The sequence below is a fragment of the Typha angustifolia genome, chromosome 5 (genome assembly GCF_048772165.1).
Source record: "Typha angustifolia cultivar Huaian chromosome 5, ASM4877216v1, whole genome shotgun sequence".
Taxonomy (NCBI): domain Eukaryota; kingdom Viridiplantae; phylum Streptophyta; class Magnoliopsida; order Poales; family Typhaceae; genus Typha; species Typha angustifolia.
The window spans coordinates 6,531,903-6,549,677 of record NC_133243.1 but is presented as its reverse complement, the minus strand read 5'-3'; the positions used below and the strand labels follow the sequence as shown (position 1 = coordinate 6,549,677).

Sequence of the window (17,775 nt, the reverse complement as noted above, 5' to 3'; positions counted from 1 at the left end):
TAAGTGCTAGAAAAAGCATGTAAGTAAACGAGTCAGATTGTCAGAGGTATAAATACTAACATGATGTAACAGTATCATTCAAGGAAAAAGTAAATTGCCATTCTCCAAAATATTCAAATTCTTAAACCTAAGGAAATTCTATATACCTTTCTCGTCAATTCTCATCATTTCTCAAGGCAACAAGAAAATAAACCAAAAATAAAAATGAAAAAGAAGAGAGAGACCTGTGTTTCAAAAGATAGCATGCCAATGTAGCTCCTAAGGCCTGAAGAACCTGTACTTTATTTTTCATTTGGCATACCTTCAGCAGCAAAAACTGGGAAACACTAACAAATCCCTCCTAATTTTTCACCAGCAAGAATATCTACCGACTTTCCACCTCTCAGATCCTCTAAATGTCAATGGAATAATATTTAACTACTTAAACTAAATAATCACTAGGCCTGAAGCAGAGGTAATTTAACAAAATTCATGCCTCAGGCATCACTGCCAGTTACATTGTCTGCAGATGCTTCTACTAGCTCTTCCTTTAATAGAATCTTCTGCTGTAACAGCTTAGAGGATTGGACTAGCTCTTCCTTGTGCTGTAAAAAGGATGTAAAAAGAAGTCAAATATTGCAGTGTCTCAAGACTAGATAACACTAAGTAGCTTTCTCCAAACATGTAAATGGAAGTCTTCGATATAGACAGTTAACTGGATTACCTTCATGATAAAAGCATCAATCTCCTCCTTTGTGAGAGCAGCCACCTCTTCATTTTCATCCCAGCCAAGTGAGTGTAAGAAGGCCTTTTCTTCTGGGTCAACAGGCTCGAAAAATGAGTTGGTTTCTTCATTGTCAGTCAGAAATCTCTGAGACTCCTCGCAAGCATCTGGATCTTCACAACTACAATTTCCGTTCTCTGAGGACTTCAAGTCGGAACTACCATTTTTCCCATGGTCACCAGCAGAACTCAGCTTTCCTGAATTTACAGAGCTGGATGAAGGTGAAACAGAGCCGGACTCAGGAGTAGCACCAGAAGAAGAATTTGATGTCTTGTTCCGTATGTAGTTGAAAAATTCATGCCTGTCCTTAGCTTGAGACTGCAACCTTTTCTCACCAAATGAACCTAGGGAAGATGATGCAGTGGCACTCTTGCTATCACCTTTGAATTTTTGGTTAGTAGGGCTCTTCGAAGAAAGAATTGATGCAGGAGCTAGACCAACAGGGGTCACAACGTTGCTAACATTTGGGCCATCTTTAGCAGTAGGAGAGACAGAATTCTTTTCTCGGTTGAGTACTTGGAAGCTTCCCACTTGAGATAGCTTTGTGATATCAGATCTAACTGGGGCATGAAAGGCAGAGGTGACAGGCTGAGATGACAACTTCTGCCCGATCTTAAAAGCAGCAGCAGATTCCCCACCTCTTGCTCCTTTGGCTTTTAGCTTTTCTGATAAGCTTGAAACCTGAACAGGGAACAGAATCTTGAAGCATGAATAACTTTACTCAAGAGTTGATGACCAGAAAAATAGTGAGTCACAATAAATAATGATTAGTCATCTATTCTCCACAAGTAAAAGAAATAAAAGATACAAAACAAAATTTCGCATTGAAACTATAACCTTATTAGAAAGAAATAATCATAAAGCTGAGATCTATTAAGTACAAAGGTTGCAAATGACAGTTCCAATAAGACAACAGAAAACAACAAAATCCCTCATAAATGCCATCAAGTGGCAAAAGGAAGGTTGACAAATCAAACTTAGCATCTAGACAACCTCCAAAATTTAAAAAACAACTGTGAGGAGAGGATACAGATTAAACAGATAGAACTTGGAAAGGCTGTAATAATTAATTGCATGTCAACCAATATTTAGGGATACCTACATAATGAATTAATTTGATTGACTTTTCTATTTAAAAAAATTAGAAGGCCTAAAAAGAAGATGACAGTTAAGAAAGAACATTTTAGTACTAAAATGTAATGTAGATTATAAAGGATTTTGCAAATTATCGTAAATTAAACTTTTGGTTAATACTATGAAACTTGTGAAAGAATAACTAAATAAAGTCAATAGAAGTTTAAAAAAAAAAAGTTAAAACAAACCTAGTGTATCTGAAAAATAAGTTTGTTTTACATCATGTAAATCTACATTAGAAGTTACCTAACTACTAAGAAGATTGATGTCGAATTTTAGAGAAAAGAAAAGAGCCTTACGTATGTTAATTAATTTAAAGAAGCCTAAGATAGGGTCTCCATGTGGAATTAAGGTGGTTTGTTGTAGAGAAGAAGTGCAGAGAAATCGGTAGTATCAAGCATAAGTATGTTTGAGCTATCATTGGAAGGGGAGACGAATGAAATTCTCCAACTATGGTATATTCATACCATAACATATGAACAGTAAGAACTAGAATTCTTATCGATACTGGAACTCATAGGGAAGAAAATGGATTTATGGATGGAATCAAATATGCAGACACGAGATAGATCTTCCAAAGAACAAGGCTTTTTTCGAATAAGCCAATTCATTTGGGACCTTGCGGATCCATTCTTTTTCCTATTCAAAGATCAGCCCTTTGTCTCTGTGTTTTCACGTCGAGAATTCTTTGCAGATGAAGAGATGTCAAAGGGGCTGAATATATTAACTAAAATATTTGAAATGAGCTTCCATGGTGTATTTTGTTTGTTGACAAAACATCTACTTGATAAATCTACAATAGCGTCAAACAGAAAGATAAAAGATATTAAATGAAAGTGCCATTGCAAAAATTTGAGACTCAGTAGATCTTAAACTAATTATATACAATGAGATTCTTAATAGATTATCACATAACAAATAGAAGACTGTAGAAGAAAAAGAGTAGATGAATACTGGTGCAGAAAATTAATCTAAACCTATGACCTATATCTTCCATTAGTCACTAACCTCTCTTCCTTCGCTAAAACTAATGAACAGCAGCCCTAGGAAGAGGAATCTGCCTAAGAAATAAATCGTTTGAAACTAAAACAAGCTAGGAATTTTGCTGATTTCAGAACAAAAGTCGTATTCAGGAAAATCTGTGCTATTAATATTTGTTTCTAAAATAATTCACGTTTTAAATCAGTAGGAACCCACTTACAGATCTAACAAATAGAATTAAGTCTAGAGATGGCTTCAACATCAAGAAAGGAATCTTGGATTGAAACTAATAGATCCTGATGTATGTTCAAAGACAAGTAGCTTTAAATATTAATATGTTATCATTAAAGGTAAGATAATCACACAAGAGTATGGGATTATCGGGATTCCGGTGTTAAACTTATACTCTTGCTATATTTCAAAGAAGACTAAGCAGGTTCAGATATTAATGGTGTTCATAGATTGCACTAAAGAGAAACTGTTAGTTGTTAGGGGGCTTTCGTTGCGAGATACAATTAATCAACTTGGTTTCGATCTAGGGCGAAACTTTCGAGAACTACGAACAATCTAGCCGTATAAAAGATCTGTGATGAGTTGTTCCTTTTGAAGTAAGGAATCCAATGCAATCAGAATCATGCCAATTGGAGGTTTAGATCAGAAGTTACGAGAAAAATACTAACCGATAATCAGATGGCAGTGAGATGGTTGTGGTTGGTGGAAGGTGGAGTAATGATTACGGTATTGGGAGGTGACAATGACAGCGATGGTGGAATAAAGCATTAAGCTAGATAAAGGGATAGAGGATGGACCGATCCTTGATAGGCAAGGGGGCATGGTCGGATTGAAGAAGGAAAAAAAAAACGTCTAATGATGGATGCCATAAGAGAAAGAGATAGAGGAAAAAACTTCAATATTTCATCAATAGCTTCAATAAGGTTGGCTTCCGTCTATTTAAAGGCTAATCTAACAAGCAAACAAAGAAATGATAACCCTAAAAACAATGCATTTTCGTCGGGCGCGTTCGAACGAAGCGCGAGCCTGTTCAAACGGTCCAAAAACGTTTTCTATATTTTACAAATGTGTGCAAGTGTTCGAACGCGACCACCAGAAGTATAGAAAGTATATTCCAGGGGGTTATTGTTTGAACATGACAACCATTAGTTCTTATTATTAGTATTATTACTATTACTAATATTACTATTATATTCCGGAGATTTTACAAGATTTGTATGTTTATTCTCGTATTTCCTTGGATTAGATCATAATCTTTCTTCACTTTCTTCCTCATTTACTCTCGAAAAATTTCTTCTCTTCCCTTAAATGTGCAAAACATGTTCCATTGATTCCCTCTTCCATTTTAATGAGATCTTGACTATTGTAAATCTTTAAGGTTTGCTTAAGCCTCAAGCTAATTGACCAAACAGAAAAGGAAGGTTTAATAAATCAAAACAAATAGTTGGTTAATCACAAATCTATTTTCTTCTCTAAGGCCGTTGGTTCTACTACTCACTGACCCAAAAATGTTACTCTCTAATTAGAAAAAATGCTGTTCTTTCAATACTTTCTTCATACATCTAAAGGGTAAATTAGATCCAGATTTCAATTTCAATCCAGTTAGGATCAGCCCTTGTGGAAACTGATCTATTTTTCAACCCACACAATAAGTCACTCCATGAGTAGATATTCTATCAGTACCCTCCTTACTCCTAAGTAACATAAATATATGAATAAAAAGATACAGTTGTGCATAACATTTAATTATTGTTGAGACTTAAGAAGCAAGCTAGAGAGAGATTAAAAAAAATTTAGAGAAGTGTCTAAATTTGAACTTTCTTCTTATCCATCAAGAACAAGAATATATCTTGCTACCACTTAGCCACTGAACTTCCTCTTGTTGATGGAAAAGAAACTTCAGCCCTTTCAAAGAACAGGAATTCTAAGATTGCCATATAAAATATATGACAGAGTAACATAAGATCTATGAAGCAACAGATATTGTATTGACAGAAATTCTAAGATTGCTTCAATATTGTTGGCATGTCCACATCAGATACTGTGACAGATGTAGCATTGAAACGTCGTGCACACGATCAGCTCATTTTTTTTTTATATTTGATATAAATACCTTCAATATTGGAGCTCATATGTATATATAAACTCTATAATCCATGCTTTATATGTCAAAACCAAGCTAAATTAAGGCAAATTTTTTAAACGTTTAGGCTTTAATCTATAGTTCCATAAACTATGAAAAATTAGTGATAGACCAAATTCAAGTTCAACACCCAAGATTGTTTGAAAAGTTATGGTACTTAGGGACAAAAGGGCATTTATCAAGACACCAAGTACAGTGCAAGTTTGCAACAAAGAAGAAGAATGTTTGAAGGATCACAATCTGTTTTTCAAGCTGGTCTAATGCATAGTGAAACAGCATAGTGGAACAGCAAAACCAATTGTCAATGTTTGTGTGCTCTAGAACAAACTCCCTGAGCAAAATCCAAGTTTTAAAGCATTATACACAATAGTGCAAAAATGGGATTCACGAAAATGAGGACCAACAAGTCGAACTAGTCATCATGCTACCTAGAAAACATATAACTAGACTATCTAGATACTTCAGAAAATTAGTGAAACAACTAAATATACATGCCAACATGTTATATAAAGGTAAGTTTCTAGGCAGTATAAGACAGTGGATAAGTCAATGTAAGATAATTCTAAGCATCGAGTATCACCCTAGAAACCTACATACATAATTCTCCCTCTATGTTCTTTCTTGACAATTATATTATCTAAATTTGTTTGAGAAAGTATATCTGAAGTCTTCCTATTAGTTTTATAATCATTAAAAGCATGGAAAACATTTGCCATTATCATCCAGAAAGAGAGAGAAAGATTGTCAGTATAAAGCAGTACGGAATGTGGCAATAACTAATATATGTTCCATTTGTGGATATCCTTTTAGCGATAAAATAAAAACAAACAAATATTTTTCTACACCATTGTAGATGCACAAACATTTTAAAAAGAATATTTAGTAGAAGGGAAGAAGAAAAAAAACTTTAAGCTTAAGAAATGTCAGGAGCTTACAGAATTTTTGGTCATTGAAGGTGTCATAGGTATTAGCTGCTTGCATTGTCTAAGAGTCAGTTCCTCAATCCTCTGGGTATCAATTGGCAACTAAAAAGAATATTAAACATCAGTACGAAATAGTAAAGCATTATATCAATGAAACAATTCAACATGATTGTTGCCACATCCACTAGTCTACCTGGGGTGCAGTACGAACTCGTGATGGAGCTTGTGCTACTGTTTCAGCCATGTTTAAGCCTGTTACAGTGCTTGAGGCTATAGGGACCTGAATGGCAGTTGCAGCATGTGAAACAGATGTTACCCCTGACCCATTAGTGCCAACTGCCAAAGGTACTTCAGCTAATACAGAATTCCAGATATCAACACCAGGTATTGCTCCAGCGCCAATAGGAATGCTTTGGATAGGGGTGCTAATACCAGGAGATGAAACCCTTTTTATTTCTGGCCGGCCATTCTTCTCTTCAACCCCAAGGGATGGGAAGTCTTTTTCGAAGGAGGAACCAGTTATATTCCCTCTAGAAAGAACACTACTACTTGAATTTGTTCCAACTCCTTTCACAAATGTATCAACCGGCCTCCCTGAGACCATAGAGCGAGATCGCCTCAAAAGTTCCTTTTCAGACCTACTCAGAGTTAATGGATCCAAATGGTCATGGAACCCATTGTCAGCCAAGACCATTCTATTATCTCTGTCACGAAAATCAGAATCCTTTTCCCGCTCTCTATCACGATTGCTCCTACCAAAACTACTGTAAGCCCTTGATTTCCCTAAGATATCTTTATCATGACTTCTGGATCCATTGGTGCTCAAACTCCTTCTAGAGGAAGATAAAGAACCTCTCTCACGATCGCTCACCACCGACAATCTGTTTCTAGATGATATGCCTATACCATGTTCATCTACAACAATTTAAAAAAAAAAATCATTGGTAATAAATACAAGAATCAACTAAACTAAAACTACCAAGTAACAATGTAAAAGCGCAAGAAGAACAAATACTTGAATACGAGGAAGTACTGGCGTGATGATTCGAAGTGGCATTGCCACTAACCCCGTTGGATGACTTCAACCACTCTGGCTTAAACGCCGGCTCACTTTTCTCCATGAGGGACAGCGATCATCATCTATATACAAGAACTAATTCTTCCTCCCCGAAACCAAAAACAAGTCTTTCTTTCCCACTGAATGCTTTCTCAGTTCTCACCATACAAAATACACAATCCAAGGAAGAAGGAGAATAAACCCATCAAAGGGCCATCCCCAGACCAGGGACCAAGCCCTCCGCACACCCTCCAATGCTGGCACAAAGAATCTATGCCGCACCAAATCCTCTCATATAATAAAAAAAAAATACAATTTTCCACGATTACAACAACCCTAGCAATCAGATGAAAAGACGAGAGGCGGGTCTTCCACAAAGACCGGAGATTGGAACCCTAAGAAAACCTAGCGGAGAGCTTCTATCTAGAACAAACCAGTGCCAGAGTTGGGGATAGATATATATTAATACCAATACGGCGGCGAAAAGGTCGGGGCGAGAGAAGAGTAGTAGAGTTGGAGGAGGACTCCCTCCTATCCGCAAACTTATTCGCTATTCTACTTCCAGAATAAGAGCAGGGATCGGGGTACCGCAGCGCGCTGGCGGCGAAGGGAGAGGGAAGAGGTCTGCGCCAATGTTCGTGCTAATCCAAATGTTGGGGCGAATTGGAGAGGAATAAGGCGGAATAAGCGGGAAGAGGATTGGGATTAGGGGGTGAGGAATAAAGCAAATAGAGTTCGTTCTTCCCTCTCTTTGAAAACCAATCAGAATTGTATGTAGACAGAATAGAAGAAGAGAGGAGAGGCCTCGTTTGCTCTCCTCCCAAAGAGTTGCTATTGTTGTGGGTCTCTCTCTCTCTCTCTCTCTCTCTCTCTCTCTCTCTCTCCCCCCCTTTGGTTTCCTTTGGCTTCCTTTGGTTTCCTTTGGCTTTGGAAAAACCCTATGGCTAAGTAACTAAACCAACTCGCCTTGTAGGCTTTAACACAGACCACAACTCCCCCCGTTACTGTTAGATATGAAGACTAGTGCAACGCATCCAAGGATCGAATCCTAGCCGTCCAAAAAGATTATATGGGTGTGACAGAGGATGGACGGTTGCGAAGTTTTTGGGCCGAAATGGGCTCGTCCAATAGGGTCTTGCCTCGTTTTGTCGCCAGATACGCTACTTCGGGTTTAGCGTTATCCGTAGATTTACTTTTTGGGTTTTCTACGTAATTGCCACTGAAACTTTTAAAATATTACAATTATCACCTTTTTTTCTGTACTCTTTTCAGAATTCTCACTGTATTTATTGTCAAAATCGATAAATAAGTTTAGAGTATAAAATATTTATTAGTGATTTTTGTCTATACACTATGGTGTTAGGTAAAATATTGAATAGCTTTTAAACTGTTTTCGATTATTTATTTTTAATCTAATTTGGTTTTGATCATGATTAGTCAGATTTAAGTAATGAAATGTTATTTTTAAAAGAACACAACTAGTTTAATAGAAATTATGATATTTTAGAAGTTTCAGAGACAATTATGTAAAAATTGTTTTAGTTTTTTTTCATGACATTGATGAGTGTTGAATGTTTTGGTTCATTTATGTGGCATATTGATGGCTACTGGACTTCTCTAGTAGGTTACAGATCATATCAGAATAGAGCCTAGCTTTTACAAGAATATCCTACCATATGAGAACAAACTTCTTGGGTAAGAACGCAAAACAATTCAAGAATACTATTGAAGGATGGACAGCATTTTCCATATCTTCCAAAATATGACAAGGACCTCATCTTCATCTCAGACACACAAATGAGTTACTTCTTACAGTAGCATACAATGTATGGCAACTCATCCATCCTACGACTTTTAGACCACTCGATCTCAACAACAGAGACAAAAGAACACTAATAAATTCAAGTTCCTTTCCGTCGGAGAATCAATTGAAATCATAATACCCTAACCTTGTCATATAACAACCCAGTAAATAATATTACAACAATAGTTTAAGTGTTATCAAAGAAGAAACAAATGTTACGCACTATTTCAGAAGTTTTTTACAGATGTTGAAATGGTCTCAAGCCATAGTCTTTGCAGGGGAACTTTCTCACTGGAATAAATAATGTTAGGATAATAACTTTCATACTGCAGCTTGATCCTTTGTGGATCGAAACAGACTTGCTGGATGCCGCCAATCTGTCACGCTTTCGATTCCTAGTATGATATACTGTCAATAAGATAAACAGCTAGTGCTTGTATAAATAAGTTCCATCACAAAGCTCCAGAAGAAAAGCTGAACAAACCTGCTGACTTCTCATTCTACAAGGAGACCAATATTACTTATACATCATTGTCTTCAGCAATCACAGGACATAAAGCTTGCATTCCCTGAGTTTGTGGTCAGCTTGAACGATAGCAGGAAAAGTTCCTTTGTGTTTTACCACATAAATACTGCCAAATACCCTGAATGATACCTGGACATCTTGAACTGGTGTTAAATAAACTTTGGCTGAAGAGGATGACTCATACTTTTCGATCATCATTGATCAAGCTCATGTTCACCAGATGATGTGACATTGACTTCCACAACCACACAAAACATATGCTTCACCAATGTACATCATCAAGTTCTTACAGGTGCAAGTATTATTTTGCCCGCAAAGTGCTCCTTCCAGTCACGAATAGATGCAAATGGCAGCAAACCCGCCGATACAGGAAGAATAAGTAAGAGGATACTGTAGAATGTGTATCGCCTAAGCCAATATGGCAGCTTGGGGACTTTGGTTCCTTGGGACAGAGAAATAGGGCCACAGAGAATATGATAGAGAGCAGATGGGAATATATTTCCAAGGAAATGAAGCAAGCAGAGACCCTCCCAGAATAGGAGCCACCAGTATCCATGCCCTCCTAGTGCATCCACACACAACTTTCCAGAAAAACCACAAGCAACTCCTAACAGCACGACATTGAATGTTACAGGCATACTTGGCCCAGACACCAGTGAACGTTGGAGAATCAACCAGACAATGGCTAGAATCATCAATATGCCAAAGAACATTCTGGTTAGGACAATCACATGGCATCTCAAGAAAAGCCAACCTGAACTAAAAGATGCAGCCGACTTTGGCATCCACCAAGATCTAGATTCCTAAAACAAGAACACAGAATCAGACACAACTCCTGATTCCCCAAAACATCAGCATGCATTACAAATTTCTAAAACTTAAAAAGCATAACTGGGTCCAGGCCCCTTATTCCCAAATTTCTAAAAGTTAAAGTACTGTAATGTACCTTGGATGTGGCTTTGCAGGCTGATGCAACCTCAGTGATCCGTTGGTATGAATAAACAGAAGTTCCATAAGCAAAACAACCCAACATGATAATCAAGCCAGTGACAAGAAGATCGATGAACCTCTTGAGAAGTTCTGCATGCCTTGAATCCAGCATCTGATTCCTCAATTTCTCTTCTTTGAAGGAAGCTTTTGCTACCCCCATAGAAATCTTTATCTTCTCTAACACATGTGTGTAGGAACTAAGAGCTAATTGAGATTCCTTTAATTGTAACCTTTTCATAGTTAGACCTATTTCAACCTCCTTAAGGTCATTAGAGCGACTTTGCTCCTCCACAGATCTCTCATATGTACTTATGATATGCTGATTAAATTCAGGGCTAGATATATTATGACAAATGTGAGCTAGCTGCCGACTATTTTGCCCATGAAGAATAAGTTGATTGTTCATAGAATCCAAGGACTGAGTCTCCTGGAACTCTTCGATGCCACTCCGCAAATCAAGGCTGTCCAAATTTTCTGCAGCTCCACTACTGCTATATAGAATTGAAGGACGAGAAGTGTATCCTTGCTCAGAGGTAGATGTCTCATTGATAACATGAAGCGTTCTCAATGTGCTGTCAAATGACTTTTCGAAGCTTCTCATGAAACAGTTGTACCTGTTACCATATATCTATTTAAAGAAGCAAAACAAAGCACTATTTCAGCACAAACAAGTTCATACAAGAAAATTAGTGACAGAAAGAAAGAAGTTAGAAACAGACTTACATTTATGACCGATTCTTTCACAGCCGAAGTACAGATCTGCATATATATTTTTCTTGAGTGATCATACAAGGCTCTAAAAGCTTGTAGTCATCGTATGTTAGAGCTAGGGGAAAGAGAAATACCTTGCAAAGATGATCTACAGGCAACCTTTCTCCTGAGATAGTCATTCTATTCAAAACCTGAAACAGCACATTCCTATCATCAAGTTAGCAGTTAACTGATTGTGGAACTAATAAAATGCAACATAACAGAAATTCTACATTCATATAAAGGATGGATTCTATCATGCAATTAAAGCAGGAGAAAGAAAAAAAAATGTCTTGGCCTACAGACATTGAGATGAAGAACAACACCCTTAATGGACAAGACGTATGTAGGAGGGATTGTTTTCCTTATGTTGGATATAATGACACTTACCTGAATCTTTCATGAAAAGAATTTAATGAAAAAGATAAAATTGATGTAGATATTACACATAGAATTTGAACATGAATGTTAAATGAAGAAGCCGCCTCTTTCTTGTATAGCTGTTAAACTGAAAAGACAAGATTTTAAGGTTGCTATAAGATCACCCATATTTTATTAATATGAACTGACGGGAAACAACTGGCGTACGAAAAATTCAGTGAGATGTGAATGGAGAACAGGAAATTGTCGATTGCCAGGATTGGATGTTTATGCAAAAGATAGGCATGGATTGTGAATCTAGCATCAGTTATTCTCTGAGCCCCTTAGAGAGATTAGAAATCATATTATTCCTGCAGCTTAAGCTGTACACGTACTTATGAAGACTGCCAGAGCTAATTAGATTTATTGCCATCAGACTATAAAAATTTGACATGTTGAACCCAATCATTACGTACAGTATACCTAATAATCGTAATACAAAACTATAGATCCATGGCATAACAAACAAGTTTTCAATTACACCTAATCCAAGTTCGAGAGCAGAGAATAAAACCTTAAAAGCACCAAATCAAATTGATCACCTTTACTCATTGGATCCAAAATCAATCTCCGTAAATTACAATAAAAGTAAAAGAGAAATTGGACCAAAAACCAAGCATTTTAATCAAAGTATCTTGAAGCCCTAGGAAGTTTTAAAAAAGAACCTGGGCAACAACAGCGGCAAAGGACATTCCGAGAGGAAGACCAAGATCTTGGACACTGTCGCCGTCATCCGAAACACCACCTCCACGATTGGCCGGCCAAGCTCGTCGCCGTAACCTTAGCCGCACCCCTCTCTGGCGAGAGTGGTAGAGAGAGGAAGAAGACGAGGAGGAGGAGGAAGAAGCGGCATCCTTTTTCCCCCTCTTGGCCTTAGATGTTACAGCCATCGATCCTATCACGACGGGCGGCGGTGGGTCGGCGGCGGAAATCTGATCTCCTCCACCGATGCCACCGCCGCCGTACTTGAGGGGTTCCATGATCGGGAAAGGAAAGGAGGCGAAAGGGGTACTCTTCGAATCGGGGATTTGGTAATAATTAGAATAATTATAAAACAACAGTGGGGTAGTTTTTGGGAAGTTTCTTTCAAAAGCCATGCTTCCGACTATTGCACTAGAGAGTTACTAGATTCTAATAGGATTTAGTAGGAGATCTTAGTTTGAGCTTGGATTCGGTTTACAAGATTTTCTAGAGCTTTTGACCAAATTAACCCTCATAGATCTTTTTTACGCATAAGATACTCTCATCAAAACTTAAAATAAAAAATTAAATATATTTTACCACATCAACTAATCAAAAACTCAATTTTCTTGCCAGAACTTGAAAAAAAGAAGAATATTTAGACATTTTTAATCCTAATTAATCAGACAAGGACTTGGATTTTTCTTGATGAGCAGTCCGTAGGCCTTCTAATTAAATGATTTAATTAGACAAGCACTTCTAAAGAGAAAGTGCTCCATTGAAAGGTGTTAATCCTAGGAATGAAATCAATACAAGTCCACTAATCTTTAAAAGTCTCACCAATTATCTAGTTCAAACTTCAAACAAATCTCGGCAAGACTAATGACTTATTAAACGGGTTATATATTTTATAAATAAGTTATTGGCATAAGTTATTCAAATCCATATAAAGTATTCAAATTATAATAAAAAATTTAAATTATAAATAGTTTTTTATTATAAATAGATTATCGTTTCATAAATGAGTTGGCGGATCAGATCATAATTAGTAAATTTAATAAGCACAAATATAATTTGTTTAATAGTAAGTTAGACAAATTTACTTATTTACAATCTGAATCCAAATAAATTAAATTTTAATTTGTTTAGAAAATGAGTCACGATATCAATTTATCGAGTCAACTATGGATGCTAAGACGAAGAACTATATTAATAAGAAAAAAATAAAAAGGAAATATCTTCATCCAGTCTTAAAAAAAATAAAAATATCTTGGAGTTTTTGTCTGCCTGCGTGAATACTCTTGGATATTGAGTTTAAATTCTAATGGCGAAGGTTCAATTAATACACCATTTAGTTTCCACATCTCTGAAAACAAAAATAATACTCAGATTTTGATCTACTATTTATTTAATGGCTCATTCGGAGTAGTAAATCTCTTCCAAAATTCTGCACGTTGTTAAGGAAAAGAAATCCATCAACTTGTTCTTTTTAGATTATTATACAATGGGAGTCAACTTTTGCCACCGTTGGATTTATTAGGTTCGAGTACAAATAACAATGATATGAATCTAATCTGACTCTTAGCTTTAATCATTACAGATATTTTTTTATATAAATCATGAGCACTTAGTTTAACATAACTAAATAATTGGGCTTACCCTTTCTGATAAGTATGTATATCAGTCATTAATTAGAATAACCTTTCCAACAAGAAATGTTACTTAATTAAAATCATCTTAAAAAATTTATCAAATATCAATCTCAATATTTATAAGAAATTAAATTCATGATGTTCGTCGTAAACCGGTAAGACTCGATTATTAATTTCAATACTAATTCTATTGCCATTTCTTTCGCATGAAGAGAGTTTCTGATATAACAATCTCTGGGTCAAGAATTAAATTAATTCATGGAGTATTCCCAGGAACAGTCAATCAAATTATAATTATTTCTAGGTCAATAGAACTAACAATGATATGGACAAATAGGAGAACATGGGGAGGTACTCTTCTAGTTGACAATTTCTTTTTGGGTTCTTCTTAACCTAAGAATTTTCTGAGTCTCAGATCTATTCCAAAGACTTCTAGTTACAGCTATGCAGTTCTATTTGTTCCTAATAACTAGTTGACCACCGCAATCATGAGGACTTTAAAAGTCTTGATAGGATAAGAGAAATTGTAGAAGAACAAGACATCTTTTTGAAATTCTTCTATGAAGTTGATCTTATACAAATCACAAGAATAATAGTAAATTTATGTCCTATTAGTTTTCTCAAATCCAACTTCATCATTTGGCTCCTACATTCGATTTTAATAGTTCAAAAACATCTTAGTTTTCTTAAGGTCAATATAAAAGAAAAGGATCAAATTTTAAGATTAAATGAGGAATATTTTTCCGGCCTGACATATTTTTTATTCTGTCAATTGTTATTAAAGTTAAGATGTTAAAAATAAAATGTAAGGTTTGAATGATCAAATATCCATATAGCTGGAAAATTCAAGTGTCTTATATGAAAAATATCAATAGGATTTCTACGAGAAAATTCTTTAAAATAAAATAGTGATGTGAGTTGGATGGAACTATATAATATCCCCAATCAAGTAATAACTCAAAACTCTAAGTAAACGATTCATAATTCTATTCGGATTCAAATGGCAGCAGCCATTATATTTTGTCTGTAGGCGGATTGTGGTGTTGTTTGGCAGGATGAGAACAACGTCAGCCAAGAAATTCGAAAGCGTTGACTTAGCTCTCCCATCGATGACCCAAGAACGCATTAGAAAAAGAATTCACAACGATGGAAGCGCTCTCGACTCACATGACCAATTTAAAAATAAAAATAAAATAACCACTTGACTTCATTGGGTATCTATTTGTCATATGACATCACCAAATATAAGAATAATTTGTCTGAGGTACTAAAAAGTCTCTCAAAATATAGTCGATGATTAGAAATTTTCTTGTCATGCCAATATTTTTAGTCATCGACAACATTCTGAGTGGTTTTATAAGTATTCTAAATTTAATCTTGAGATATATAATATTTGATATTAAGAGAGAGAGAGAGAGAGAGGAGAGTCTTCTCTTCTCATTGCCCATTTAATACGTCTTAGACGCGAGAACATTGACTTAGATGCCCCGAGAGTTGCATTAAAACCCAAAAGGGAAGATGGAGAAAAAGAGAGATTAAACCACCAACTACAAGATGTCATTGATCAAGAAGAAGGGAAGGAGTTTAATGCAAATAGATCTCTCTTTGAAGATAGAGGAGAAGGAAGGAGGAGAAGAAGAAGAAGAAGAAGAAGAAAAGGAGGAAGGTGGGGTAGTTGCAGTAGATGAAGAACAAGAAGGAGATGATGATCATGAAGAAGGAGAGGAGACCAAAAAAGAAGAGAAGCCAACGATAGATTATATGGTGTCTGATGAGGTTAACTTCTGCATAAGCTATTCTTTCATATATTTTTTTCTTCTCAATTAATTAATTTTTCCACAAGATATTAACATATGACCTTGAAGTTTTTGGTGTAGCTAAGCGCGTTGCAGTCGGAGATGAATCGCATGAAGGAAGAGAACGAGATGCTAAGAAAGATGATCGACGACACCACCAAAGATTACTACGAGCTGCAGACGAAGTTTGCAGCGATCCGCGAAGCTGATCATCAAACTAAAGTAATTCGTCTACCTCTTATGTATTCTCTAATCTCTATACATCTCAAGATCACACAAGTTTTATTTAATTCCTATGATATGCATATAACTGCATAAAATTTAGGAGGCCCAAGTAATTCTTTCTCTCGGAGGAGATGGACATCGCCTGCCGAAGAAAGCAAAAGCTTTGTTAGGCAATGAAGTAGATGAAGGTGATGAGGAACTAGGTTTATCTTTGAAGCTGCAAACGTATGTAGACACACATGGAAGAGAAGAAGCAAGAGAGGATAAAGAGAAGGAGCTGAGAAGTACTTGGCCGCCATTAATGGAGAGCAGTGAGATCCACTTGGGTGGAATTATGAACCAAAGTATCAATCCAGCAACCAGGAAGACTAGGGTTTCGGTCAGAGCTAGATGCCAAGGGCCAACTGTAAGCTCTACGAAGAATATAAATCAAGCAATAGTTAAGAGTTATTTATATAGCTTGCAAATTAAATTTTCTTTTGTTAAGGGGACCAACAGATGAATGATGGATGCCAATGGCGGAAATACGGGCAAAAGATCGCGAAGGGGAATCCATGTCCTCGAGCTTATTACCGGTGCACAGTGGCGATGGGCTGTCCTGTAAGAAAGCAAGTAAGAGAATATTAACTTACCAATTACTCTAAAAACTTAAATTATTAAAGTATATAATATTGATCTCTTGAAATACTACTTAGTATCAATTATGCATCAACTATTGCATTGAACAGGTTCAAAGATGCCCCGAGGACAAGTCGATACTAGTGACGACGTACGAAGGGACGCACAACCATCCGCTTCCGGTCGGTGCCACCGCCATGGCTTCGAGCACCTCCACAGCTGCGAAGTTCATGCTGTTATCTGGCTCCAGTTCCTCATCATCCACCATTTCAAATAACTTATCTAGTCAGATGGCAATGTCCTACTTAAGCCCCTACCAGACAAACCATAGAAATTCAAGTACCTTTGATCTGGCTAACTTGAAGCACCCATGGGATGCAAACCTATATTCAGATCATAGCAGGGCTGGTGGAAGCTCTACATGGATAAATGAGGGTGCCAAGACACTAGTAGGAAATTTTACTCATCCAATTGCTTCAGACCCGAAGCTCACAGTGGCAGTCGCGGCCGCCGTCAACTCATTTGTGAACAAGGATAGCCATGGAGTGGAAGCTTCTTTGCAGACTTTGGTTAACAAGGATGGAGAGAGTAGTAAATGTAGTAGTAGATGGGTCTAGATTATTGTCACATTTAGTTAAATGTATACTTGCCTACTTGGATTCAAGCTGATCCTTCTACTTGCTGATGTAATTTGTAGCTCATGTTACCTATTTGAGTGTCACATCGATTTTAAATTTATTTATCAAATTTCAATTATTGTTGTTGATCTTAAAGACTTTTATGCAGGCCAAGAAGAATTGTGTGGTCAAAAATTTCAGCGTCTTTTTATCTTCTTAATCTCCCTCCTTTGAAAGTCTAAGATCAAACAGTATGCTTTGTTCATGCAATTTCCCTTGTGGGGTTCAAATAAGCAAAAAGAAAATTATTGGGTGTGTTTTGGAACCAATTCAAGATAGAATTCAATTGATATCATTTTAAAAATCAATTTAATTTCACAAATTTAGAGTTTTCCAAACATGGTGCAAGTAAAATGATTAATAATAGATTTACTGTCCGGTTAGCTTCTTCTCAAATCTTTCGGTTTGACTTAAAAGGACTAAAAGATTTAGTTTACTCGAGCCCAAACTGAATCTAATCCCTCGATGACTACAATAATAAAACAAACAAACAAACAAACAAACAAAAAATGGTAGTTATTATGTTCTTGGGTCATTCATTAAAACTTTTTAGTCAAAATATTAGCATTACTCTCATATAATAGTAGTTGCTATACCTTGGTTATATTCCTAACACCTTATCC

The 17,775-nt window shown here is 36.3% G+C and overlaps 3 protein-coding genes across 6 annotated transcripts; 1 reads left to right on the top strand and 2 right to left on the bottom strand.

The window, feature by feature from the left end:
* Positions 1-110: 110 nt before the first annotated feature.
* LOC140760556 (uncharacterized) lies at positions 111-7,938 on the bottom strand. Its single transcript, XM_073097560.1, has 5 exons — positions 6,972-7,938; positions 6,150-6,871; positions 5,969-6,058; positions 704-1,444; positions 111-584 (listed from the first exon to the last, which is right to left on the bottom strand). The coding sequence occupies exons 1-5, from the start codon at positions 7,075-7,077 to the stop codon at positions 477-479; spliced, it is 1,767 nt and encodes a 588-aa protein (XP_072953661.1). The 5' UTR covers positions 7,078-7,938; the 3' UTR covers positions 111-476.
* A 994-nt stretch (positions 7,939-8,932) lies between these two features.
* On the bottom strand, positions 8,933-12,551 carry LOC140760557 (protein CPR-5-like). 3 transcript variants are annotated; one of them, XR_012104408.1, is made up of 6 exons: positions 12,169-12,551; positions 11,179-11,235; positions 11,057-11,092; positions 10,290-10,961; positions 9,302-10,146; positions 8,933-9,212 (listed from the first exon to the last, which is right to left on the bottom strand). XR_012104408.1 is itself a non-coding variant. In XM_073097561.1 (5 exons), the coding sequence occupies exons 1-5, from the start codon at positions 12,481-12,483 to the stop codon at positions 9,622-9,624; spliced, it is 1,605 nt and encodes a 534-aa protein (XP_072953662.1). In that variant the 5' UTR covers positions 12,484-12,551; the 3' UTR covers positions 8,933-9,621. The 3 variants fall into 3 exon arrangements, 2 of the variants coding, with proteins under 2 accessions (XP_072953662.1, XP_072953663.1); XM_073097561.1 differs by having other exon boundaries at positions 8,933-10,146; XM_073097562.1 differs by having other exon boundaries at positions 8,933-10,146; positions 11,179-11,251; positions 12,169-12,370.
* A 2,737-nt stretch (positions 12,552-15,288) lies between these two features.
* LOC140760308 (probable WRKY transcription factor 9) lies at positions 15,289-17,266 on the top strand. 2 transcript variants are annotated; one of them, XM_073097224.1, is made up of 5 exons: positions 15,289-15,612; positions 15,714-15,854; positions 15,958-16,263; positions 16,356-16,469; positions 16,586-17,266. In XM_073097224.1, the coding sequence occupies exons 1-5, from the start codon at positions 15,391-15,393 to the stop codon at positions 17,090-17,092; spliced, it is 1,290 nt and encodes a 429-aa protein (XP_072953325.1). In that variant the 5' UTR covers positions 15,289-15,390; the 3' UTR covers positions 17,093-17,266. The 2 variants fall into 2 exon arrangements, with proteins under 2 accessions (XP_072953325.1, XP_072953326.1); XM_073097225.1 differs by having other exon boundaries at positions 15,477-15,612; positions 15,702-15,854.
* The last annotated feature ends 509 nt before the right edge of the window (positions 17,267-17,775 follow it).